This window comes from Lissotriton helveticus, chromosome 6 (genome assembly GCF_964261635.1).
Source record: "Lissotriton helveticus chromosome 6, aLisHel1.1, whole genome shotgun sequence".
NCBI lineage: Eukaryota > Metazoa > Chordata > Amphibia > Caudata > Salamandridae > Lissotriton > Lissotriton helveticus.
Window position 1 is genome coordinate 1,378,849,047 of NC_136067.1, and position 27,342 is coordinate 1,378,876,388.

The 27,342-nt window shown below is 44.8% G+C and overlaps 1 protein-coding gene across 1 annotated transcript in view; it reads left to right on the plus strand.

Moving 5' to 3' along the window:
* Positions 1–27,342, plus strand: part of LOC144762718 (uncharacterized) — a 186,055-nt gene that overhangs the window by 122,806 nt on the left and 35,907 nt on the right. The window contains exon 16 of the mRNA XM_078647967.1: positions 3,136–3,222. Coding sequence (XP_078504093.1) covers positions 3,136–3,222 — 87 coding nt within the window. The remainder of the gene's footprint in view (positions 1–3,135; positions 3,223–27,342) is intronic.

Sequence of the window (27,342 nt, forward strand, 5' to 3'; positions counted from 1 at the left end):
GCATCTAAAACCAGCAAAAAGATAAAGGGAGACTCACTCCAATAGTACCTGGTCTATATTGACGAAGGCCATTTAGTGGCTGAAATGCGTCTCTCCTTGTGCTCAGGATTGAGGGCGACATCAACAAATAAAGAGATGCCGAATCCTGAACCACTTTGTGTCCGTGCTTCCTTCCATGGTGTCACTGTGGGAGGTGGATTGTTTGGTTCATTTATATATATATATATATATATATATATATATATATATATATCCATTCCACAAAAGTGGTCCGTGATTTTCAGACGCACACTGTCAGCGGGTACTCAGCGTACGGGTCTGACCCAGACCCTGAATTCACTTATTTATCACCAAGAGACGCGGCACTCAGAGAAAGATGCAATCTGGAAAAGTTTTTATTTAAGAAAGCTCAACCGACGCGCTTCAGCCTCCACGGCTTTGCTCACGGTTGGTGAGTCCTTTCTCTATTGCACTATTTGTACACCCACCTGGCCTCAATGTGGCATTGTGGGTAATGTAGTGCGTAAGTTAAAAATTCATGAAAGGAAATCATTATAGAATTTTTGCACAAGCAAACATTAATTAACATTGATATAGTATCAATTGAAATAACATTCACGATTACATAATCGTTTAGTACGTTATTCTGTTCAATATCAGATTTGCAGCGTCTTTTGTTTAGTGCATGATAATTTATAACAAGGGAGTGCGAGGGAAGGAAGAATAAAAAGGAAAGAAAAAGAGAAAGAAAGAGAAAAATAAAAACATTATAGAGTGTTATTTCATAGATCTGAACTTGTTTCTGCAAGAAATTATTATTCTATAACTATGATGATTCTATTAGTCTCACTTTATTCACGATTAGTATCGTTGAAGTAATCCCATTCTGCAAATGTATGCATGGGCCAAAGTGTAAAAGCACAAAAAGAAGAGAAGAAAAAAGAGAGAAGAGAGAAAGGGAAGGGAGGAGGGAAGGGAAAGGTGAAAGGAAATGGGAGGGGAGGGAGAGAAGAAGGGGAAAAGGGGAGAAAAGGAGGAAAAGAGGAGGAAAAAAAGGAGGAAAAAAGAGGAGGAGGGGGGGTCGGGGAAAAGCATGTTTCAGTCGCATTAGATATTCCATTCCACAGTTCTCATAGAGGTATCAGGATAGGGGTTTCTCAGTCCAATGGATATACTATGCACATCTTTACTCAAGATGTACAGAAAGTTCTTCATCAAAGTTCATCCCTCTCGGTATTTTAGTTTTTAGTCTGATAATATATCGGGATTCCAATTGGCGTAATTCTCTTCTACGATCACCGCCTCGTTCATTTGGCAAGATGGTATCAATTCCATAATAGTTCATTGCCCGCCAATCTCCATTTTGGCATAGGATCATGTGCTTGGCAGTAGCATATGCAATATTTTTGTTTTTTACAGCTCGGATATGTACCAAAATGCACTTTTTTAAAGGACAAGTGGTGCTACCAATGTATTTTTGGCCACATTTACATTCTATAACGTAGACCACATACTGTGTTTTACATGTTATTCGTTGGTTCACTGTCAGTTTGTTAACATTTGTTTCTACGATAGATTTTGTATTTTTTCCGATTTTGCATGCCTTACAAGAATTGCATTTTGTAAAACCATTCCGTTGTTCCTCAAGCCAATTCGCCGGTTCTTTCTTCTTGAAATGACTGCTTACAAGTATGTCCTTTAATGATCGTGTTTTTCTGTATGTCACTGTTGGCTTCGGGCCTATTAATTCTCCAATATCAGTATATATATATATATTCATTTTTGTCGCAAAAAACGAGGATTAAATCTCGGCGTGCTCCACCGAGTGTGTACGCCAATTCCCTCGGGCCATGGGAAGTCGGAAGGAGCGACTTGTTGACTATATACATATATATATATATATATATATTTATCAAGACAATAGAGATGCTCCGTCTTTCGTTGCGATTGCTTCTGCCGAACAGAAATTCACGAACGACCGGAGATGTAGGAAATGTATTCTTTTATTGTCCTCAAACAAAAAATAGAGCGAGAGAGAGAAAGAGAGAGAGAGAGAGAGAAAGAGAGAAAGAGAGAGAGAGAGAGAGAGATTGAGATAAATTTAGATATATCTCAAGAAAGAGATAGGCTGTAGTACCCATTTGGCCTGCCACAGGTGGAATGGCACATGGGAGCATCCAAATGGTTACGCTCATACATCATGCTGCTCCGGGAGTAATGGTAGGTGAGAGGAGATGCTAGTAATTGAGTTGAAACCATGTCTTGAATGTTTCCCTTGTCCTCCCATGCTAGCGATGAAGAAATGGCCTTTAGAGTAGGTATTCAGCATGACACCTAACATTCACCTCTTCGTTGTCTTTCTAATAATGTCTTGACCAAAAGTCACTCATTGCTATTCATGCTCACTTATCTTGGAACACATTTTTCAAAGAACATTTTTTCCAGTGACCGTGCAGTACTTTCTACCTGAAACATAATATTTGGCTTGATTGCTTGATTGTTCAACAACCTGGTGATTTTTATATCTGCAGCAGTGTCCCAAACAATAGAAATTTACATTGGATACAATAAGCTTGTAAGCGTTCTGTTTTGCCTTGAACTTTAAGTTGGCCATTTTAAACATTCCTGTCCCTAGTGACCCCACATAAAGGGGACAAATGGAATGCCAAGTTTGTACTGGTAATATCCATACCTTCTAGGATGCACTGAATGTTGCAGAACAGAAGATATGACTGCAAAGTGATAACCTTGTGCCCTCTGCATATTTTGAAAATTGTAGCTTCAGTAACATCTCCCTTGAAGGTACTGCTTTAAAGTGCAAAGGTCAACATAAGTGTGTTATATCTAGATGATGTGGGATTCTCTTCTAATGTTAAGATCTATTCAAAGTGAGTGAATCTTTAAAGATTCATGATGCCAATAGCATTCCAGATAAATGTTATTTCATCTACTATTCCGCCTGAGTCATAAAGACAACTTTGATGATTATTTAGCCATTCCTTACTTAAGATGAGTAATTTGGGAAGTGTGGTCTAGTGATAGGAGAGGGATAATGTGTGGAGGGCAGAGATGGCAGTTACTGAAGGTGGGCCTTGTACTGGGTTGTGCCTGGCTCTCTTTTTTGTGTATTTACAGCTAAGAGTCTGGACATTCCAAGCCCAAATTACACAGTGGAGCAGCTACATGTTCAGTGTCATACTGTACAATTCTGAAGGAGACTGGGTAAGTAAGATGGCATGTCAGAGGGGGGAATTACTTATACATTTCTGTGTTTCCTTTATCCTTCATGGATGTATTTCTGTCACAAGTTAGTTGTGTGAGACACATTTAAAGCTGAAATCTGAATGACAATCATCCAATTTTGATTATGCAATTCAGGATGGTGAGCTCCACTATGATGAAATATCTTGAAGCTGAACATTCACGAAGTAAACTTCTGTCACAACAATTTAGAGATACGCAGAAATACTGAGATGCTTTGAAGAGCTAAAAGTCATGTAGTAGGATAGCCATTCACATCTTTGCTATGTGTATGCAGAAGAGTGGCAAGATGCTTGCTCTTCATGAATTAAAATACAAGCATGAATTGACAATTTTAACTCAAAATAAATATATAAGATTCTCTTGTGATAAAGGGTATCCTGTAAGCCGGACAAAAAGAGTCGTAGCATGACCAGTCGACAGAGATTCTCTTTTGGGCAGCACATCTGTATTCTGTCTGATTACTGGTGATACCAAATCAGTTGTAAATAAACAAACTTTGATTAGCTATGAAATACAACTGATCCATCGTTAACAAAAGCAACATATTTAAATTTTATTTTCTAAAATACATGATTAGATTTCAATTTATTCATATGATCTGTCATAACGGGCAGGCTATAAGGTGTTATTTCAACTTTCCTTTTTTCTCTAAAAATTCATTATGAGTCAATCATAATCTTCCAACACGTGCGCCATAAATGTCTATTTTAGCATTGCATTTTATTCAAGGGCCTCCTTGTGCCTCAGGGACATGGGGTGCCTTTAGGGAGCACTACATGTGCCCCCTGTGTGCATGCACCCCATTTCCTGCACATGCCATACCGTGCAGGAACTGTTTTTGGCGTTCTCATTGTGGTGCCCACTTTCAGGGGAACTGTCATGAGAACGTCAAATAATAGCCCGCCGAACACAAGAAATACTTGTAATAGGGCGGGTGGCCTGACCACGGGTTTGGTAGTGCAGCTGCAGGGCGAAACCGACGCTGCACTGCCAAACTCGTATCAGGCCCCACGATGGGACATAAGAGCTTGGCTAGCAAGGAAGATATATATCAGAGAAAAAGATTTACGAGAGGCAGGAAAATATGTAAACCCATGTTCTGCCATCTGAGAATATCGGCAGACATCCACCAGAGCATAAGATCTCATTACATGCAACAAAACAGCCCTAGCTATTTGCTTTGAGCTACAGGTGCTTCTTGAAGAAGAAGAGTTTAGCCCTTGAATCCTAAAAGATGAGTCTATCCACGGGTTAAGGATGATGTTGAAGTCCACGCAAATCATCAATGGTTCTCACCATTGATGTAGCTTAGAAAACAGACAATTAAAGACCACAGGATCACCAGTGTTGGCCCAATTGAGTACACATTTCATAGTGCATAATAGGCCCCTTTTGTCTGTTGCTATGAGCCATCATCCACCTATCCTGAGCCAGTAGGGCAATCCCTCTCTGAGAGAAGTGAAGCAAGCTGAGGATAGGACTTCATCCCAGAAATCATCCAGAGGGGAGGTCTGTTTATTCAAGAACTGAGTTTACTGTAGGCCAACTAAATGTGGATGAAGATAGCGTAGCACCTCTTAAATTAATTCTCGCTTATAAGATGCTTACAATTAATTGATATTCCACAGAAGAATATGAAGATGCTGCTCAGAACCACACCCCGGGCTAAACCTTGACATTCTTGATTGAATAACTTGCACACTCTGAAAGGGAACAACAGCACAGAATAATTTTGGTCCTAACGTTACCGTCCACAACCATAAGGCCTAATTGTTTCCCAACAACCTGACCAAACATTCCAACAAAAAAATCAGTATAAAGACAAAAGTGACCCAGACCATGGCCCCGCCACCCACCCCGACCCCCAGCCTTCCCCCAACCCTATCTATACCATGCAAGGCCCAGAAAAAGGGCTGACCAACCCCGGTCAAAAGAATACCACTAGCACTGCAGTAGACATGAGTATATAAAGTCCCCTACCCCACAGAGCACCGCAGACCGAGGATGGATTTGGGAAAAAGAACTAAAGGGGCAGGGCAGTGACCGCCCGAGACACCCGCCCAAAGGACCCAAAATGTTTTCACCCAGAGCCATAATTAATAAATGAAGAACCCTCATGAAACTTTCATGAAATCTAACCTAGGTGTCAGCTGACCCTGCAGACCTAAAGCTTCCATTAACAGAGAGAAATAAAAAAAGAAAAGAGGGAAGGCGTACGCAAGAAACTAAGTTAACCACTCTGTAACAACCTACAAGGAAAAAGAAGCAAGAAGAAAAAGACAAAGCAGAATCAACCAGATCCATTAGTCTCCTTATTTCCCTCCACTGACTTGGTCAAGAGCTCCTCACCCCAGGCTGTTCAATACATGAATACATTTGCTCCTCATATTGGATGCACGGGATTGCTGGCTCCAATAATGAAACTGAAGTTCCAAGCTTTTGAAGTTCCGGAATATGCTCTCTCAACTTCCAACGAAAAACTAGTCTCATGAGAGAAATCTGATCGAACAAAAAAGTCCACTCCAGCTGCTTTCACTGGTGATCCTGGATGAGCATCCATGTTTATCTACTGAGGGAGGAGGAAGTTACCCACATATATCAGGATGGCTTGTGAATAATGAGGATATGAGAATGGATAGCGATGAGCTCTCTGAATCATGCTGTCCATGTCCCAGCCCCCCAGTGTAAAAAAGGCTTCCCTAAACAACCAAATTATATAGCCTCTAGGATTGGTCCTCTGATCCCTCGGGATCCCCAATATCTTGAGGTTATTCTGGTGAGACATATTCTCCAAATCTTAAACGCTTGATGAGAGCATGGTCATTGTAACTACATGTCATGGGATCTGGGTCTTGACTGCTCTCAAGAGAGTTTTATGGCTTTTCTGAACCTTCTCAACTTGCATAAGTTGTGAGTTCAGGGTGTCCATATTTGCAGAGAGTTTCCATTATTCCAAGGGTTACATTAGATCACAATTCTTTATTGAAGAAATGGGCTGAGTGTTATCTTTCCGGTTCCGTGATAGTGCTAATGCAGCTGCAATTTCTGCGATCAAGAACTCTCAAGGGACTATTGTGAAAAATCCAGCCCTTATCCAAGAGGAGTTCCACAGCATTTATCAGAAGTTGTGTGACTAGGAATTGGTCCTTTCACAGACCAGATCATCCAGTTTCTCTGGGTCCACCATCATCGGAAACTGTCTGCTACACAATAGCATAAGCAAGAAGGTCAAATATCAGTCTTTGAAGTTTAATACGCTATTGGCTAGCTGGCATGAGGTAAGGCCTATGGCACCGATCAACTTCCATTGGATTTCTATGTTAGATTGTCACATCTTGTATTACCGGTTCTCCATGCTCTATTCAACTCTTTTGAATTACTTGTGAAATTTAAAAAAATAGACCGACTTCGTCATCCTTCCTAAGACAGGGAAAGATCCCTTTCTCAGTGGTTCATATCAGCCTATTTCTTTGATGAATGCTGATCCCAAGATGTATACTTAAATTTTAGGAAACAAGCTTTAGCAATGGTTAATTCTGATCTTGTTGATGAAAATCAACATGGTTTTGTTCCAGGGCGGGAAAACACTGCCCATGTCAATATTGTTATCACTGTATTTGTGCTCAGGGAAATCAGGGCAGAGCAATCATGTTAGACCCTGAAAAGGCCTTTGAATGGGGTTCATGACCTTTTCTTAGGGCCATTATGGCTGTGTAAGGATTTGGGCCTCGCTTTATTGCTTTGATTCAACAGCTTTACCAGAATCTTAAGGCTAGGGTTTAATGTTCAGGGTCTTCTACCAACCTAATTTAGATAAATTGTGGCACCCGTAAAGTGATGTCCACTTTCACCATTGCTCTTTTGTGCTTTATATAGAACCTTAAATTCAAGCCCTCATGAGCCTGAGGAATACTGCCTTGCTGCGCATCGATCAACGTGAGCTCAAAGTGCTTGCTTGTGCGGACGACATTACCATCATGACCTTTGCCCCAGAGGGTTCTCAGGCAGCTTTTGAAAAATTGGCTAATGAGTATGGGGCTATCTCTGGGTACAAACTAAACCTTGATAAGACCCAGCTCCTCACCATCACAGTCCCTTCTTGGGATGATAGGCGATTGGTCAAGTCGGTGACCTACCTGGGGACCGAAGTCTCTGTGAAAAGGGAGGATGTAAGGGAATCTAATTATGGCATACTATCCGGCAGAACACAGGAGAGATTGAGTAAGTGGCATCATTTTCACATTGGTCTAATCTGTCAATGCAACTTAATCACGATGATTATTTTCCCTTGCTACCTATACCTCTTTCTGGCATACCTTTATATTTAGCCAAATACTTTTTACACAGAAAGAAGCTATCTGGCAAAAGTTCATTTGGGGGTATAAAAAGCCCAGGGCTAACATACATATGTTACAACGACCACGACTGGAGGGTGGACTTTAATTAACAGATTAACGTTTCTACTTTCTAGCAGCATTTATGTCCAGACTAGTGAAAGCATTGTGGTGCGAACCAAGGTGGCTAGGTGGATTGTTTCCAGAATTCCTCTCTCTCGGGGAACCAATATCACCCCACGCTTTGGCATTATCCATAGTGTCTATTTGAAGCAAACTCGTTTTGAGATTCTGGGGGTTCTTTGACTCTCTTTGGGCCTATCAGAAAATGCAGATGTTGGTGATTACATTATTTAACACATTTTCTTATATAGGTTCTAATCCCAACTTTACCCGTCAACTGCACGGAAATTAGATCAACTGCTGTCAGACATCCTGCATACTTACTTTAGGCTGTTTCTTTGAGGGTGAGTGTCTTCTCTCTTTCGAGATAATATCACAGCGATTTCTCTTCCTTGCTTGCTGTATCAAGTTGCATTGTTGTTGAACTAAGCCATGCTGTTCATGAAGCTGTACTGATGAAAATCGAATACGGATTGAATCATATCCCTTAACGGATGTCTAAGGATTAAAAGTCGACTAGAATATTGGAGACTTTGAGACTGTTATTGACCATCTATTACTTAATGTGTGCTCGGAGAGGATTTGTATATATTTTTCAGACATTGTCTGATAAGTGAAGCCGATCTCTTGGGGTCCAAGTTATTGCTGATGAAATGAGACGTACAAATATTTGATCAAATTCAGTTCTGAATGTCTCCTGGGTTAAAACTCATCAGTTCAAATTTATCAATGACTTCTATTATACTCCTTATCATTTAGGAATTATTAATTTGAGGCATGACTCAAGTGTTTTCGATTTTCTGGTGATTGGGCAGACTCAGTTCATAGCTTTGTCATTTGTCTTGCAATTTTTCAATACTGGCAGGCCGTATTTTTTAAGCTGAATATGCTTAGCATTACTATCATGAGGTGGGCCCCTAAATGAATTGTATTGGGGCATTCACCTTGTGTACTAGCCCACCTAAGTGGGTTTTTTTCTGTGCTATCTCTGTAGCTCAACTGAATCGGGCCCTGACATTGGTTGTTGGCACAGGCTCCTAACGCAATTCTCTGGTGGCATGAATTTACCATAATAGGGCTCTTGGAGAGCCTGATTATCCCTAATGATGATGGCGTGCTTGCCTTAGGAAGATATGGGCACTGTTTAGGGGCTGTTTGGTGCAATTGCAGGCAGGTCCTTACCACCCATCTCCATAGCTTTTACTTTCCTTGTTTCTTCTGTTCTTGATCGTACTCTTTTTTTTTATGCATCCAGCTACATTGTCTCTATGATTGTGTGATTGTTATGTCTTATAACTTTCGTACCACCAACTGATGGATTTGTTTTGTAATGTGTTATTTTGTTTCTTACTTATGACCTCAATAAAAATATCTATAAAAAATAAAGACAAAAGAGTGTGCTTGGTTTCTGGTGTTGGTAAATGAGTGGCAACAGATTATCTGCTGCTTTGAAATAATGACACAAGTGTCTTTGCTTTAATCAATGTAGCCTGCTAAATCATTGGAAGAGCCAAGAAAAATTCTCTAGCCCCAATAATAATGGAATTGGAGTAAAGAATAGACACAGTGGAACAGTTGGAGTACTCTATTGCCATGCACATAGAAAAATCACAATGCTATTATAAGCAGTTTTGCTTTTTGGAATGTCTGAGCTCAAGAACATAATTGTTCAATCTTTCTTTCAAGTGTAACTTCACAACTGGGAGTACACTCTCTAGATGATCAGTTACAAAATCTCAAGAAGGTTCACTCCATCCTTGTTCAACAGATGAACTCATTTAAAAAAAATAATAGTACTAGTTATTTCTTTTGTTTAGTCATATCCTGTAATTTGTTTAATCCTTTTAAACTCTGTTGGAGATAGCAAGTTGGACCTCATTGAGTGAATAAAAGAAAGGAAGATACAACAAATCATGGGTGCCTCTCCCGCTCAGTGTGGTTATCAAATGTCAACAGTTTTGATGTTGCCATTACCTCTTTCATAAGACCGAGTTATTCTATGCAAATTAAAAATCCTCTCCTCAGGCCTTCAGCCCACATTCAGAGAAATTGATATTTAGATGACTGAATGTTTTATTTACGTGACCATCAGAAATGATGGGTCAGACTGATTTTCTATACACTGTATCGAGGTCCCAAGAACTGAGTATTCTCTGTTGTTTGAACAAGTAGGTATCTTTATGCAGAGGGTCCAATCGGGGTTAATGACAGATACTACAAACAGTAAGACTATCCATCACCCTACAGGAGGTGTTCAGGTATTATATTACATTAATACTATACCATTGAGCCTGAACAAAATCTCTGCAGGAAGTTTGAACCTTCAATTGACAAAAGGACCTGGTCAGCAGGGCGAGAGATTAACACTCATACAACATTCCAAAGATGCATTAAAGTGTAGTGTACTAGCAATAGATTTGCGCTGGTGGTGATGACCAGCATTTCTGGGACCCAGGACTCTGTTTTTTCATGAACAGACGTTTGCTCGGAATGAGAGAGGGAGAAAGGAGGAAGAGAATGATAGGAAACTGAAACAAGGGGAGAAAGAATGGATGGAAAAAAACCTGCAGAGTGATGTAAAGATAGAGGCCTTAAGTGTAATGAAGATGAGGCAGCTAGAGATAGAGCAACTAAAAATAGAGATGTGCATATAGTCAAGTTAAGTAAATATGCAGTTAAGAATAGTCGTTTTAGCCTTACCAGGTTGAAGCGCTCTATGGGAAGATCACGGAGGGTGAGATGGCTACAGCTATCTCCGAACAGAGCAATGGCAAAATAGAGAGCCCTAACAGCTTCTCTGTAGACTTTTTTTTTTAGCATTGTAACATCTTAAGGTGCAAGCCAATCTCTCTATGCTTAGCACTGCCTGGGAGATGGGCACCTTGCGCGTGACCTTCGTGAAGCCACAATTGTTCTGATATATAGGGATAGGAAACCCATAGATGATTGTGCCTCTTTTAGGCTGATCTCATTGATTAAAACAAAAACGAAAATCCTGGCCAAGAATCTAGCAAACCACCTCATGTAGGTGGTTGACATGCATTTTAATTTTTGCCGTACAAGGCCATGAGTCATATTCTGCAGGGATTGATAGGCTGCTTGACACACAGTAGGGGACTACAAGAGTCAGGGGTCCTACTGGCCTTGGAAGCAGAGAAGGCAGTTGACTCCCTAATGATGGCCATGCTCCGCAAGAAGGGATTTGAACCTTATTTCGTATCCTGGGTTGGCCTACTATATAAAGACCCAGTGGCAAGAGTCCGAGATAACAGGGGCCTCTCAGAAAGTTTTGTACTATCCAAGGGCACCCAACAGGGCCGTCTGCTCTCACCCATACATTTTACGGTCGCTCTTGAACCCCTGGCATCGTGGATCTGAATAGATGCACAAATATGGGACCTCCGAAAGGACCCGGGCTGTGAGGATGTTCTCTCACTATATGCTGATGATACCCTCCTCTACCCCGTGCTCTGTGCTGAGAATTCTGCTCACCTTGGAGATTTGGGACCTATGCTGTGTTCTGCATTAATTAGCAAATGTCGGTGGCCTTTTCCATGGAGGTGGGAGACCCGAACTGGGCTCTGGATTGCCCATTACGATGGATGCCCCAGGGGTTACAATACTTGAGTATTTTTGTGACACCAAACCGGACTTGTATCTGCAGGGAAACCTGGTGAAAATCCTATAGGTCTATTAGAGGGATGTGGAGAGTCGGAGGAATCTCACTCCTGGGGTAAGTGGCCCTTTATAAATTGATCTATTTACCAACATTTTGTACATCCTGCAGAATACCCCCTTCCCAGTCCTGGATGCCTTTTTCCACAGGATGGACAATGTCACAAGGGTTCTGCTGTGGGACGGTGGAATACCAAGAATTGCCCTCTTGTTACTGACAAGATGCCAGATGGAGGAGGACATTGCCCAAACCCAAACATCTGGCTCTATCACTGGCCCTCACAGCTGCTGACTGTTAATTCTTGGGCCTTTTCGGCCCAACAAGAATCGTCCTTGAGGGCAGGCCGTCCTGCTATGGCCCCGGAGGGATACCTCCGTCGACTCTACGGAGAGGGACGGCTACCCTATTCCCCTTACCACAGAGACAGTGGTCAACACAGAAGTGGGCAATGCATACAATGGGGTGGCGGGGCTGATTGACATTGGCGACCACACTTTGGGCCTCGGACATCCTCCGTGGTTTGCACAAGACAGAGGGACATCAAAAATGGGACCTGTTGGGGATCTCCAAACTGGGTGACATATTGAGAGAAGATGCAGTGACCATGTTTACTGATTTGCACACTGAATATGAGCTGTCAAGGAGTCAGTTTCCTAAGTACCAACAGATGCGATTCATTCTAGGTAAATGGGGGGCCTGCAGGAAGAGGTGGAGGAGGAATCTCCTATGGAATACAGAGTGCTGGGTGCCCCCGACAGAGCATGCAGTGTCAAGGCTCTACTCCACACTCTTGAGTAACAGCCTTGCATCACTTGAATCTTTGAGAGAAAAATGGGAGAGGGATCTGGGTAGATGGGAGGATGATGAATGGGGGCAGGAGTGCGGGTATCCCAGAGAGGTCACGATGCAGGCGAAATTCTGCTTGATCCAATTCAAAATCCTGAGTTGGGCACATTACACTTGCACCCGCTGTTCCGTATGGGTTGGGCAACTGATGAACAATGCCTGCGGAGATGCCGCATGAAAGGCACCCTGATGCACACACTGTGGCAATGTCCAAACTTTGGGGCCTACTGGAAATGGTGGGTGATAGAATATTGGATGTTTTGGGCTAAGAAGTGAGGCTTACACCCCAGCTGGTCTCATTAGGCATTTTGGGTGAACAAATCCTGGACCACTTGTGGCTCTGTGAATTCTGAACCCACTTTATAAATGTCATGGTTTCGTTACGAAATTGATAGTAGCAAACCGTAACTAGTGAGTTCGGCAAGTACGAGTGATCTCGTCATGTTAGACCGACAGGTTCACTACGTATTTGGAGATTTCGTTCCGAACCATGGGTTCCATTTTGTGCATGGCAGCCATTTCTTTGGTTGCACTCACATAGGCCGTCGACTGCGGTCGAACGAGTCCTTGGTACACGTACACGTTGCCCCGAGTTCGTGCTGACTTCTGGATGAACCAAGTGAACTGACCTCGTTGCCTGAAGCTGACCTTGCTGAACCAGTTCCCTGCCGGATAGCTGATCAAGATTAAGGATCAGAGCACAGGACATTGTAAAGTTTCATATGCACACACATCCCTTATCCTGCTCTGTATCTGTTTCTGTTTCTTCCTTTATGGCCTCCTTTATGACATGGGTTGTGGTCCTTTCTATTGTGGGTTTGTCCGACTTATGTGAGAAGGAATGTTGATAATTTATGGTGGGCCGGACAACCGAAAAGTGGGTTTGCCGTTATGCGATACCTTTTGTAATAATGCCTATGATTGGACAAATTATAAATAATGGGTGTTTGTCCGGAATGTGATTTTTGGCATAAAAGGAGAAGACCCACTTCACAAATTTGAGCAGTCTCCTACGAATATACGCGGTGTTGTACTTCGTGGACCTCTGTTTCTGGTTGCAGCCAATAAATCCTATCTTTGACGCCACCAAGAAGTATCCCGTGTCTCTGTATTCTAAGACAGGTGAACCCGAAGACTTTGGGCATGCCCCTGGCGCCGCTGGGTACTAAAAGCCCGGTTCTTCAGTTGGCGCCCAACGTGGGGCGACTTCAGCAGTACCGGTCCAAGCCCGAAGATTGCGAGGAGCTTTGTGAGGAAATTCCGGAAGAGGGCCCCCACTTCATCGACCCCGGCATGTCGAACGTGGACTGAAGGTTTTTACTGCAAGGCTTCCCGTTTTCCTGACGGCTACGGAGGACTGCTGCCCTGACTGTCGTCGCCCTGTCTTGGACACCCCCCCCCTTGTGATGATTTGTACGGTGAGACGATAGACGGATCTTCTGGTTGCGTGACTGATACCTTAGCTAAGTATAAGTGGGTCGCTCCCAGTCCTTTGTTTTGGGTTTCTTTGGGTCTTTGATTTGGTTATTGCAATTACCAAAGCCGAGGGACTCGTACATTTACGAGACTATCGTTTGTGATAAATCCCTTGAAGTTTGAAGCTAGATTAGTGAGCTAAGATGCCTGGTCTTAGCAAAATTAGGAAGATATTTTGTTGTGGTTCTAACAGGGATTCCCGATTGGAGGACTCATGTCCGATACCTCCGGTTGGAACTCCGACTTATGAGCTCTATTCTAAACATAGCGTGGGTCCCATTACGTTTAACAAAGTATGGGTCCGCTACACTAGGAAAGATGGTGTCTTACGATGGCCTCAACATGGTAGTTTCAATACCGATATTTTAGATAATTTGGAAGCTGTATTATTTAGGAAGAAAGCCCGGCTGGCAATGTTTGACTCTTTCCGCCTTTGGCGTAAGGAAGCCAAACAACAAGAAATTAGACAAGCTAAAAGAGATAAGAGAGAAAAGGGTGTATCGATAATGCAAGCTGCTAAGCAGTTTAAAGAAAATGAAGAAGATCAAGCGATTGAGGAGTTGCATAGGCAACATAATATGGCCATCGATATATGTTATCCAGCTTTGCCATCTCTCCTACAAAGTGCAACAAAGGACCCTGAAAAGGATCCTTTGATGTCACATTTGTTGAGATTACCACCTCCTTATGTGCAGAGTGCTACAGCACCTCCGCAACCTCCTGCTGTTGCTCAGCCGCCAGCTCCTCCTCAGCTGGTCTCTCCTTCTACGGCGCAGCCTCCTCTGGGGCCGCCGCCTTTACTATCAGTTCTGCCTCAAACTTCTTTGCCTTGCTCTCCTGTACCTTTGACTTCTCTTACTACTACTGCTACATTGCTATCACCCCAGAATACTTTGTCTCCTGTCCTTATGACAGCTTCACCTTCCGCTCGACAAAGAATGACTGATACTATTACGGGTCTTTTGTCTCCTCTCTTTGGGTCATTGAGTATGACCCCTGTTTCTGCACGTAAACAATTACGTAGCCAGCTTCCTGGTCCCAAAGAACGGGCAGTGGTAGATCTTTTGGCTCGTAGATGGGTTTCAAATGTCTTGAGATATGATCTAGAGTCAGTTATGGATGTCTTCCAGCAATGGGAAGCACCGAAGCAAAGGTACGTTTTTGATGTTATGTGTACTTTCCTCCGTGAGGAATGGGAAGATAACGAGTCGGGTCAGGTCCCGTTGGAGTTACTTAATGTACAATCCGAGTTTGCGAAAGGGACGATAGTGGGTCCCGGCTTTGAGAAAGCAGTTGCGACGATACTCGCGTTTAGGAGCGAGCTTCCTCTTAAGCAACTGTTTGAGTCTGATCCTTCTGTTAGGAGAAAAGTGAGACAGTATCCAATGAGAGAAGTTCCTCCAGTATGGCGCGATGCGGTAGCTGCTGGTGTGAATAATAATCCCTCAGCTGTACCAGCACATTTCCAAAGTGTATCGGTACATGTTCCGTGGAAGAGAGTCGAGGTTTTGGCTCTCAAACAGTCTTTACCTGATCCCCGTAAGAATCCGGCTGGATATTACAAAGAGTTGTCCCAGACAGTTGACGCATGCATCATGAATTTAGCTGACATAGACATGTTGTTAGGCAACGTGGTTCCCCAACTTTTGTGGGCGAAGATTCGTCATGAGGATCATGCGCCAGAGTTAGGTGATACATGGGTGAATATCGCTGCTGCGGATGGTAGACAGGTTGGTGGAGCTAAGCCTGAGCCTTTAGTTGCAGAATTACCTGGCAGGATTATCAATCTTATGAAGACAATGATGCCGGCTTTACGAGTCAATTGGGATAAATTAGCCGCATGTAAGCAAAAGAAGGATGAAAGTGTGTCTGATTTCTTCACTAGGTTTGAGGAGACATTCATAGATCATAGAGGTCAGGATATGAGTACGGAAGGTGGCCAGAGGTTGTTCGTAGACAAGTTTGTCTTTAATTTATTACCCGAGCTTTGTAATAAGTTGAAAGATTCTGAGAGTTCATGGGCTGTTTCTTCGTCGGCCCAGATATTGGCAACTGCACAGTACTACGAGAATAGGGACAATGATGAGAAAGATAGAGTAGAGAAAAAGACTAAAAATTTAAAGACAAAGGTTCTGTTGCAGCAGGCGTATCCGCCTCGCCCGACTCAACAAGAGTCACAGCAACGCTCGCAGTTTCAGCAACAGCCACAGTTTCAGAGGATATCAGAGAAGCCTGAGTATTTTCCTCCAAGGCCGCCGTTAGGTCCGAATCAGTGTGCGTATTGTAGAGAGGAAGGTCATTTCAAGGGCAATTGTCCTGTCCTACGACAACGCGCGAGTGGTATATCGGGTCCGAGAGGTCGTGGTGGTTTCCAGCAAGTATCGAGGGGTAGAGGGCGTGGCACGTTTTCTCAGAACGAGCGTTCCTTTCCCCCACAGAATTCTATGAATTATTTTGATCAGCAGAATGTTTCGACTGTCAGATCTGCTCAATATTATGCTGATGATTATTATGTTGAGAGTGAGAGTACTGGTTATAATGATTGCTAGGATAGCCGAAGACAAAGGGAGCGAGTAGTGTCAGTTCCAGTAGACTAGAGTGGACCTTATGTTGCAGTAGTTACATCCGGTGTGGTACAACCCTTTCTTTTGGATACTGGTGCAGCGTAGCGTTCTATCATGCACTCAAAGCTCCCTGGCGCACCTTTGTCTGGCTTAACGAATGTTTCGGTAGGATTCTCTGGCGCCCCAGCTCGTAATCCAGTTTCTAGTCCTTTGTCTCTTTCTATCAGGCCTTGTGAATTGGAAGCACCCCTTATTTTAACGACAGGTTGTGGTGAGAATTTGTTGGGTTTGGACTTGTTGAAAAGGTTGAATGCGACATTGCATTGTTCTCCTTCAGAAGTGCAGCTTACATTGGGTAAGAAAGTGGTCTCTCCGATGTATTTGTCTAAAGATCGGCTTCCACCGGAATTGTGTTCTCTCCCTGATACTCTTTGGGCTACTGGTCCTAATGACGTTGGTCTTTTGGAGATTCCACCTTATGTCGTAACGCTTAAAGCACATGTTAAATTGCCACGCATTCCCCAATATAGGATTTCTAGCGATGGTGAAAGAGCGCTTTTAGCGATCATTTACGATTTGATTGAGAAAGATGTGATTGAAGAAACGAGAGGTAACGTGTGTAACAGTCCTGTTTTGCCTGTTCTGAAGCGTACTGACTCTTCTCAGCCGCCTGTTTACAGGTTTGTGATCGACCTTCGAGAGGTTAATAAGATTGTTGTGCCACAGTTTCCTGTTGTCCCGGACATTACTGCTTTACTGACTATGAGTCCTGCTTCAGCTGCTTGGTAATCGGTTATAGATCTGAAGAATGCTTTCTTCAGTATTCCAGTTGCCGAGGAGAGTAGAGATATTTTTGGCTTCTCTTTAGGAGGCCGAAGCTTCTGGTTTAAGCGCGCTCCCCAAGGTTATTGTGAAAGTCCCTCCATCTACAGTCAGGCTTTGAAAACACAGCTTGATGCAATTGTCTTGCCAGCTGGTGTTGCTCTTATTCAGTATGTGGACGATCTGTTGATTGCTGCTGATGATGAGGTAACTTGTAAAGAAGCTACTCTTTCTTTGTTGCGACATTTGTCTGACCTCCACCATAAAGTGTCACCTTCGAAGTTGCAGTATTGTCGACAATAAGTGACCTACTTAGGTCCTCTCTTATCGAAGGAGGGAAGAAGGTTGACCCCAGAACGAATTAAAACGATTGCACAAATGACTGTGCCATCCACACAGAGAGAGGTGCGTGCTTTCTTGGGTATTATCTCGTACTGTAGGCAGTGGATTCCGAACTTTTCATTACTTGCGAAACCTCTGTTGGCACTTACTCTTAAGGATACTCCGAATCCTCTTCCTTGGTCTGACGAATGTCAGGAAAGTTTTTCTGGATTACGTGATGCATTATGTTCTGCTCCGGTGTTGGGTATTCCCGACTACAGCAAGCCTTTTACACTCTATGTTCACGAGAGAGAGGGTTGTGCATTGTCAGTTTTGATGCAACAGTTTGGTGACAAGCAACGTCCATGTGCTTATTTCTCGTCGACTTTGGATCCGGTAGCTAGAGCATTGCCGAGTTGCTTGAGAGCTACAGCGGCAGTGTCTGTTTCTATTCGACAGTCTGCTGGTTTGGTGATGGATAATACGTTGGCTGTGATGGTTCCACATGCAGTGGATACTTTATTGAACAGAACGAAGACTCAGCACTTGACTAGTGCGCGATTGTCAGGTTATGAGTTGACACTTTTGGCGAGTCATGTGCACATAAAGCGATGCAACACGTTGAATCCAGCTACATTGTTGCCGATCTCTGTAGAGACAGATGCTCAAGAGCAACATGATTGCTTTCTCAGGACAGAGGAAGAAACGAAGGGTAGAATCGATCTGAAGGATACTTCTCTTTTGAATTCTGATGATACCCTATGGGTAGATGGTTCATGCTTTAAGCTTCCGAATGGCGATACGACTGCAGTGTATGCGGTTACGACTTTGCACACGATCGTTGAAGCTTCACGTATTCCACAGAATTCAGCTCAAGCAGCAGAATTGATTGCACTGACAAGAGCGTGTGTGTTGTCAAAAGGAAGAAGAGTGACTGTGTATACCGATAGTCAATATGCGTTTGGTGTCGCCCATAGCTTTGGGCGATTGTGGAAGGAACGTGGATTCCTTACTTCCCATGGTACGAAGATTCAGCATGGACAGTTGGTGAATGAACTTCTCGAGTCGCTTACGTTGCCAACGCAAGTTGCGATTGTAAAATGCAGTGCACATAAGAAAGTTACAGATGACGTTAGTCGTGGTAATGCGTTTGCGGATGAAGTAGCGAGAGAAACGGCGAAAGATGTGACGAGTCGAATATATGTTGCAGGTCCAGCAAAATGGGTTCCGGATAGAGTAATGTGTGTTGACACAATAGAGAGTATGAAATTGATTCAGGCTGAAGCTACTGAGAAAGAATTCAGCGTGTGGAGAGAGAGTACGGGAATGTTACATTCGACTGGCTGTTGGATTGAGTTGTCAGAACACCAACGATGGTTGTTGCCTGATGCGTATGTGCTGGCAGTGGTTACGATGGCACACGGAATGGCGCACATTAGTGCGAAAGGAATTTGTAAGTTGTTGGCTCCAGTGTGGGAGAATGGTAGAATTCCTAAGTTTGCGGAGAATCTGGTCAAGAATTGCATGGTTTGTCTGATGCATAATCCTGGCAAGGGAACCCCAACCCAGCAGGTCACTTCGCGCCTCCGACGTATCCGTTTGAGGTGTTGCAACTGGATTTTATCCGCATGGAGAGATGTAACAATCTGAAATATGTCCTTGTGGTTGTCTGTGCCTTTTCAAGATGGGTGGAGGCTTATCCCCTAAAAGATAACACTGCTTTATCCACAGCTAAAGTTTTACTCAAGGAGTTTTTCCCTAGGTTTGGTTTGCCAAGAATGGTGTGGAGTGATAATGGAAGTGAGTTTGTGGGCCAGATCATGAAGAGAGTGTGTGAAGGTTTGGGCATAAGGCAGAAATTTCATGCTGCCAATCACCCCCAATCAGCTGGTTTAGTTGAGTGCTATAATGGTACTCTGAAGCTTAAGCTAGCCAAGATTCAGGCAAGTTCTGGTCTCCAATGGCCCGATGCGTTGCCGTTGGCACTTTTGTCCACTAGAACTAAAGTGCATTCCCGAATAGGACTTAGTCCTTACGAAATTGTGTTTGGTCGCCCGGCAAATGTGTGGGGAGTGCCGAGACAAACGAAGTTCAGCAACATTGAATATCCTGTGTTGGTTGATTATTTGTATGATCTGACGGCTAAATTACGCGTTTTACATCAACAGTTTCATGATAACCTCCCACAAGCATCTGAAGATCCAGGTCACACCATCAATCCTGGAGATTGGATATTAGTGCGCAATTTCCAGCGGACCAAGAACATTCAGCCCCGTTGGACCGGCCCATACCAAGTACTTTTATCGACACCAACAGCAGTGAGAGTGCACGGCAAGAAAAATTGGATCCACGACGTACATTGTAAGAAGGTACCTTTACCTCTACCGAATGACCAGTGGATCCGTGAGGGTATTGGTGATCCAGAAACAGAAAGAGTGCCGAAATGTATGCCGTTTAGCAACGCACCTTTGGTAGGGACCAGGTCTGAGCGAGAGGACGACGATATCTTGCAAGCAGCTGTGCCTCCGCCTTTGAGATTGGACACCACTGAACCTGAATTGTTGTTCCGAGATCAGACGGTGCCTGGTAAAGGCCGTTATAATTTGCGACCAAGAAACAATAACTTTTTTTTTCACTCTCTCATTCAAGAAGCTGTTTTGTTTTCTTTTTCCTTTTTCGAACCACCATCCGGGTTCAGCTGTAGGGTCGCGGTATCAAAACTTGGAGTGGCAAACCGTGTAGACACAAGGTCGACGGTTCTGGTTTGTTCGAGGGTGTCCCCTAGACTTACAGACGCACACCTGAGCGAAGAAAACCAACTGCCGCGAACAGCACGGTTAGAGGATGGAGTTTTTTGAGATTGAGAGAGCTGTTGTAAAGATGATCTTTAAGACAAAATTGTGTAAATTGATTCGTAGCAAATGTTTTTTAACAACGTGCCTTATAGTGTTTTCTAGCATGATGTTGTCTCTGATGGGTGGGATTGTTCTTGCTACCCAATTGACATTTGCACCCACCTCCCAACCTATGCCTTTCCCTACTACTACTTCTTTGCATTCGTTCCACACTTTACCTGAACATGAACTGGTTAGAAGGTCAGAGTTTATTAATAATTCCGTTGTACAACTTCTGCATCAACACCAGTTGGTAGTGAACACCACTAATTGTTGGGTGTGTGGTCTTATGCCACATACTACGGATAGAGGTATTCCATATCTGGTTCTGCCATTCAGTTACAATGGGTCTGTATGGGCATATCAGACGATTTTTATTTATGCCAACGAAGTCTATCCCCTGCGTTCCATGAACGATAACTCGAGTAATAGTGCCTTAGTGAAGGGAATAACAGATATGATCAGAGATATCGATACATATGGGACTATTCCTAAGGATGAGGCATTAGCTTATATCGGATGGAACGTGACTGGATATAGTATTAGTCTGAGTGAAAAGCAGAGACGAAAAAGGTCACCTCCGATTTGGATCGTACCCCATTGCGGTCATTTTTGTCTGCAAGGTAAAGGCAAGAATCCAAGAGCTCAGCTAGGAAAGAGTGTTTGTGCTCAGACGTATGTCTTTGCGTCCCAAACTTCCCCACCGTTTTTAGCAGCTAAGGGCACATATTTTGTTTGCTATGATAGAGCATACACATGGTTGCCCCCTGATTTTTCGGGAACATGTTATGTTGCATATTTGCTACCTCCTACGTATACTGCTGCTGCAGATTACCACAGAACGAGAGTTGTTAGGGGTGTCTTCAATCAGGAAGATACCACGGGACAAGAAGTGGGAGATTTTCTCAAGGGTTTCCTACCATTTTGGGGACCTATGGCAAATAGTAGAAACATGCGACAATTAACGAGAGTGGTTGAGTCCACCATAAATGAAACTGCCGGTGCCCTTGGTAATTTGACTGCTAAGCTTCAAGCGGATCGCCTTATGACACTACAGAATAGAATGGTTTTAGATGTCATACTTGCAGATCGAGGTGGAGTATGCAAATTGATCCAATCGAGTTGCTGCGTTTTCATACCAGATAATGCTCCTACCGTATACCAGGCCATTTCTAGGTTACATAAGATCTCCGAGTCTATACATGTGGAGAAAGGAGATTGGTCGTTGACTGGATGGTTCTGGGGACTGTTATCAACTTGGGGATGGAAGATTCTGATGATCATCGGGATGTTTTTAGCAAATCTTTTCTCGTGTTGTCTCTGTGCACAGTGTGGTCCTGCCATATGTGGCCTTTGTGCTACTACGTGTGTGAAAGGACCTGTTTTAAGAGAAGTACTGAGTAATAGGATGATGCTCCAGCAGCATCTTGATGATCTGATGAATATTGACCTCGATTCAGACACAGACTGAGTGATTGCCTATGTAAGGGCAAAAGGAGGGGCTGTGATTCTGTGAATTCTGAACCCACTTTATAAATGTCATGGTTTCGTTACGAAATTGATAGTAGCAAACCGTAACTAGTGAGTTCGGCAAGTACGAGTGATCTCGTCATGTTAGACCGACAGGTTCACTACGTATTTGGCGATTTCGTTCCGAACCATGGGTTCCATTTTGTGCATGGCAGCCATTTCTTTGGTTGCCCTCACATAGGCCGTCGACTGTGGTCGAACGAGTCCTTGGTACACGTACACGTTGCCCCGAGTTCGTGCTGACTTCTGGATGAACCAAGTGAACTGACCTCGTTGCCTGAAGCTGACCTTGCTGAACCAGTTCCCTGCCCGATAGCTGATCAAGATTAAGGATCAGAGCACAGGACATTGTAAAGTTTCATATGCACACACATCCCTTATCCTGCTCTGTATCTGTTCTGTTTCTTCCTTTATGGCCTCCTTTATGACATGGGTTGTGGTCCTTTCTATTGTGGGTTTGTCCGACTTATGTGAGAAGGAATGTTGATAATTTATGGTGGGCCGGACAACCGAAAAGTGGGTTTGCCGTTATGCGATACCTTTTGTAATAATGCCTATGACTGGACAAATTGTAAATAATGGGTGTTTGTCCGGAATGTGATTTTTGGCATAAAAGGAGAAGACCCAATTCACAAATTTGAGCAGTCTCCTACGAATATACGCGGTGTTGTACTTCATGGACCTCTGTTTCTGGTTGCAGCCAATAAAGCCGATCTTTGACGCCACCAAGAAGTATCCCGTGTCTCTGTATTCTAAGACAGGTGAACCCGAAGACTTTGGGCGTGCCCCTTGCGCCGCTGGGTACTAAAAGCCCGGTTCTTCACACTGTGCCCTATTTTTTTCAGCTTGACCCTGATGGTGGCTAGTAGGGATATCCTGAAGTACTGGGGGCACCCACTCTGCCTACTGTAGAAAGCTGGCTCTGTATATACTATACAAAAGTAAGGTATAGTGTGCACAGAGTCCAGTGGATCCCCAAAGGTTTACAGAAGTATAAATAGACAATGCCTCACTCTCTATTTATAGTAGTGTGGGTGAGCAGCAAGACTTTATGAGATGGTAGTGTTAAGCATTTACTGTGCCCACTCAACCAATAAATTGTGTCACACACTCTAAGACTAAACTGTTTGTATAAAAAATATTTCTTTAGTTGTATTTTATTTTTAGAACCAAGCAGGACTTGGTACAGGTAAGTAAAATTGTATCTTTCAAAACAGGTTGATAAGAATATGCAAGCTGGATGAAATTGAATTTGTTACAGGTTTATAAAACATTTAAAGACACTAGGTATTTGTAATTACTTTGTAATTACGTTTTAGATCACTCTTGAGAATACATTCTAGATACATTTTTCTACTCAGTGTGGTATACCTAGATATCACACTGGGACATTTCCTATACAAAGGTAAGTAAAGCACTTTGACATTAAACACAGTGGTTTAGGTTTCCATACAAACACAACTCAACACTTACAACCTTTCGAGAGGAAAAATAGTCAATGCAATACTATGAAAGAAAATGAGGTTATCGGTTTGCAGGTGAGCAATCGGTCTTGAGGGTTGAGTTTCTGGGTCGGAACAAAGATTACCCCAGGGTCAAGGATGCACTCAAAGAGCACCCTCAGCTGCACTAGGGCGGCCGGGTGCAGAGTGCTGAGGACCAACGTTGGCCTATGGGGCCAGAGGGCCATTGGTTGGTGGCTGCTCTTGGGCAAGCCACAAAGTTGAGGGAGTAAAGCTCATAGGGTTAAATTCAAAGCAAAGGGGGATCCGAGTGAGCACAAAAGGTGTAGCCACTGCAGCACAGGGGTGGCCAGGTGTCGGGTGCTGTTTTGGCATCGGGTGCCCTTTTGTTTTAAATGGGAGATCTCCGGTTGGTGCCGAGATTCCACTGGAGCAGGTTGAGGTCAGGACAGGCCAGTAGGGTTGGGGCTAAGGAGGTTGGTGTTCTCCTCTTCTTCCTTCAGCATGGCTCATCGGTCCTTCTTCTTCTTGCTAGTCTAAGGAGGCAAAGTTCGGGGTCACCCCTAAATACAAAATTTAGGGGTGTTTCAGGTAAGTACAGGTCGGGACCAATGGATCCCTTCCTTTGGGTGGGTAAACCCACTATTATGCCACTCTCCAGGGGGAGCAGGGCAAAAGCATCTCTCTGGTTGGCTGGATCCCCCATCTTCAAGATCGCGGGGACTGAGAGTTGTGCGTCAACTCGCCTCCTTCACCTGAGGGGTGGAGTTGGCAAAGGTGGGCACACCTCACCTCCTATCTTGGTTTTCCTGCCGATTCTCCCGCCCTTAAGTTGGGATTAGAACCTGTGGGGGGTAGTTGCTGTTAGCAGCAAAAGGCAGGGTCAGCTAACAAAGGCGGCAAGCCTTTGAAGCTCCTCCTTCGTGGACCCTGTCCAGCCTGGGGGGGGAAGCTTGGCACCTCTGCCCAGGATGTGCTTTGTTTCAGGACCTCAAGGGCGGTAGGCTCTTGACCCAGGGGTCCAGAAACATGGCTGGGGGTGGCAGCTGGTGAGCAGCCACTCAGCCAGGACATTAGAGTTAGGTAGTTTTTCAGGGGGCAATTCTAAGATGCCCTCTGAGTGCAATGTATATTAAATCCAACACTGGCATCAGGGTGGGTTTAATGGGCTCAGAAGATTGATACCAAACTTCTCAGTCTTTAGAAAAGCCATCACGGAGCTGTAGAGGTTGGTGTTCCAAACTCCCAGCCCATGATCTAAAATGGCATTACTGCCCTTACAATACCTGTGAAAGTCACAGATACTGTATGGGCCCAGGGCTCATGCCAATTTGCCTTCACCTGTGGTATAGTGCACTTTGCCTTAGGGCTATAAGGCCTGCTAGAGTGGTGACTAGCCGATGCCACAGGCAGTATTTAGGTGGATATGCGACTTGTAGTTTTAGGGTCTCCCCCTGGTAAACAGACTGCACTGGCAGTGTATGGGTCTCAGGGAAGATTCTCTGAGGGTGGCAAAATATATGATTCAGCCCTCAGAGACTTTTTCTAGCTACAAGGCTCTTGATGCCCCTTGCACTTTTTACTTTAGACTTAAATGTAGGCCAGAGGAGTCAATCAATCAATCAATAACTTATTTGTAGAGCGCACTAATCACCCGTGAGGGTCTCAGGGTGCTGAGTGGGGGTGGGGTTGGGGGTGCAGTCACTGCTCGAAACAGCCAGGTCTTGAGCAGTCTCCTGAAGGTCAGCAGATCCTGGGTCTGTCGCAGCTGTGAGGGGAGGGTGTTCCATGTCTTGACCGTGAGGTAGGAGAATGATCTGCCACCATTGGAGGTCTTGTGGATGCGTGGGACAGTGGCGAGGGCGAGGTCGGCGGAGCTAAGCTGGCGGTTCAGGGTGTAGAAGGTGAGACGCTTGTTGAGGTATGCTCGTCTGGCGTTGTGTAGTGCTTTGTGGGCGTGGGTGAGGAGCTTGAACGTGATCCTCTTTTTGACTGGGAGCCAGTGCAGGTCTTTCAGGTTGGCAGTGATGTGGGTGTGGCGGGGTATGAAAAGGATGAGGCGTGCATAGGCATTCTGTATGCATTGGAGTCTCTTCTGGAGTTTGGTTGTGGTTTCTGCGTAGAGGGCATAGTTGTAGTCCAACCTGCTGCTGACAAGGGCCAGAGTGACTGTCCTTCTGGTTCCGGTGGGGATCCATCTGTAGATCTTGCGGAGCATGCGGAGGGTGTTGAAGCATGAGGAGGAGATGGCGTTGACTTGCTGGGTCATTGAGAGCGATGAGTCCAGGAAGAGCCCCAGGTTGCGTGCATGGTCAGTGGGTGTGGGTGCGGCTGGTCACCAAGAGTCGTCCCAGGTGGATGGAGTGGATCCAAAATGAGGACCTCTGTCTTGTCTGAGTTAGGTTTCAGGCGGCTGCTCTGCATCCAGCTGGCAACGGCCTTCATTCCTTCGTGGAGTTTGGTTTTGGCAGTGGCTGGGTTTTTGGTGAGTGAGAGGATCACTTGAGTGTCATCGGCGAAGGAGACAATGTTGAGGTTGTGCGAGCGGATGATGTTGGGGAGCGGTGCCATGTAGACATTGAAGAGGGTAGGACTGAGGGATGATCCTTGGGGCATGCCGCAGATGATCTTGGTGGCTTCAGAACGGAAAGGGGGAGGTGGACCCTCTGGGTTCTGTCGGTGAGGAAGGAGGTGATCCAGTCCAGGGCTTTATCGTGTATTCCTGCGTCTTGTAGGCGTGTGCGTAGGAGGTGGTGGCAGACGGTGTGGAAGGCGGCCGAGAAGTCCAGGAGGATGAGGGCCGCGGTTTCTCCTTTGTCCAGTAGGGTCCTGACGTCGCCTGTGACAGCGATGAGGGCAGTTTCAGTGCTGTGATTGCTGCGGAAGCTAGATTGAGAAGGGTAAGGGATGTTGTTCTACTCGAGGAAGTGGGTCAGTTGCCTGTTGACGATCTTTTCGATGACTTTCGCCGGGAACGGAAGAAGGGAGATGGGCCGGAATTTCTTGAGGTCCTTTGGGTCCACTGTGGGTTTCTTGAGTAGGGTGTTGATCACGGCGTGCTTCCAGGTATCCGGGAAGATGGCGGTCTCGAAGGAGCTGTTGATGATCTTCTGAAGTTATGCGATGATGCGGTTTGCTTTGTTGAAGATGTGGTGAGGGCAGGGGTCGGTTGGTGAGCCGGAGTGGATGGTGTTCATGGTCTTGATGGTGTCATTGTTGTTGACGTGGGTACAGGAGAGCAGGTGGTTGGTGAGTCTGGGGGGCAGTCGGTCTGCAGTGTTGGCTGCCATAGGGAGGGTCTGGGTGTTAAAGCTGTTGTGGATGTCTGCGATCTTGTGGTGAAAGAAGATGGCTAGGGAGTCGCATAGGTCTTGCGATGGTGGGATATCATTGGAGCTGGAGCTGGGGTTAGAGAGCTCCTTCATGATGTTGAAGAGCTCTTTGCTGTTGTGTCCGTTGTTGTTGATGCGTTCCTTGAAGGAGGTCCTTTTGGTGGCTCAGAGTATTGGTGGTGCTTGCGGATGGCGTTCTTTAGGCTGCGTGGTTTTCTGGTGTCCTTTCGGGGCGCCACCTTTCTCGAGTCTTTGACAAGTCCGCTTGTTTCTTGGAGGTCGGTGGTGAACCAGCTGACCTTTCTGTCGGTACATCTGTGTGAGGGTTTTTTGATCGGGGCGCAGTATTCGATCAACTACCTGAGGTTGCTGGCGGCTGTGTCGGTGATGTTTGTCGGTGGGTCTAGAGCGAGGGCTTGTTCCAGCTGCTGTAGGGGATCCGTAGTGGGTGGTGGTGCGTGGTGGGTTTCTTGAAGGTGAAGTGGATGCAGCGATGGCCGGTCCAGTGGAGTTTGGTGATGTGGCTGAAGGTGACGTGGGTGCTGGCTGAGAGGATGGGGTCGAGTGTGTGACCGGCGGTATGGGTAGGGGTTGTGATAAGCTGTTTGAGTCCGAGGTTGGCAAGGTTATCGAGCAGGGCAGCTGAGTTGCTGTCGTCGAAGTTCTCGAGGTGGAAATTCAGGTCTCCGAGGAGGAT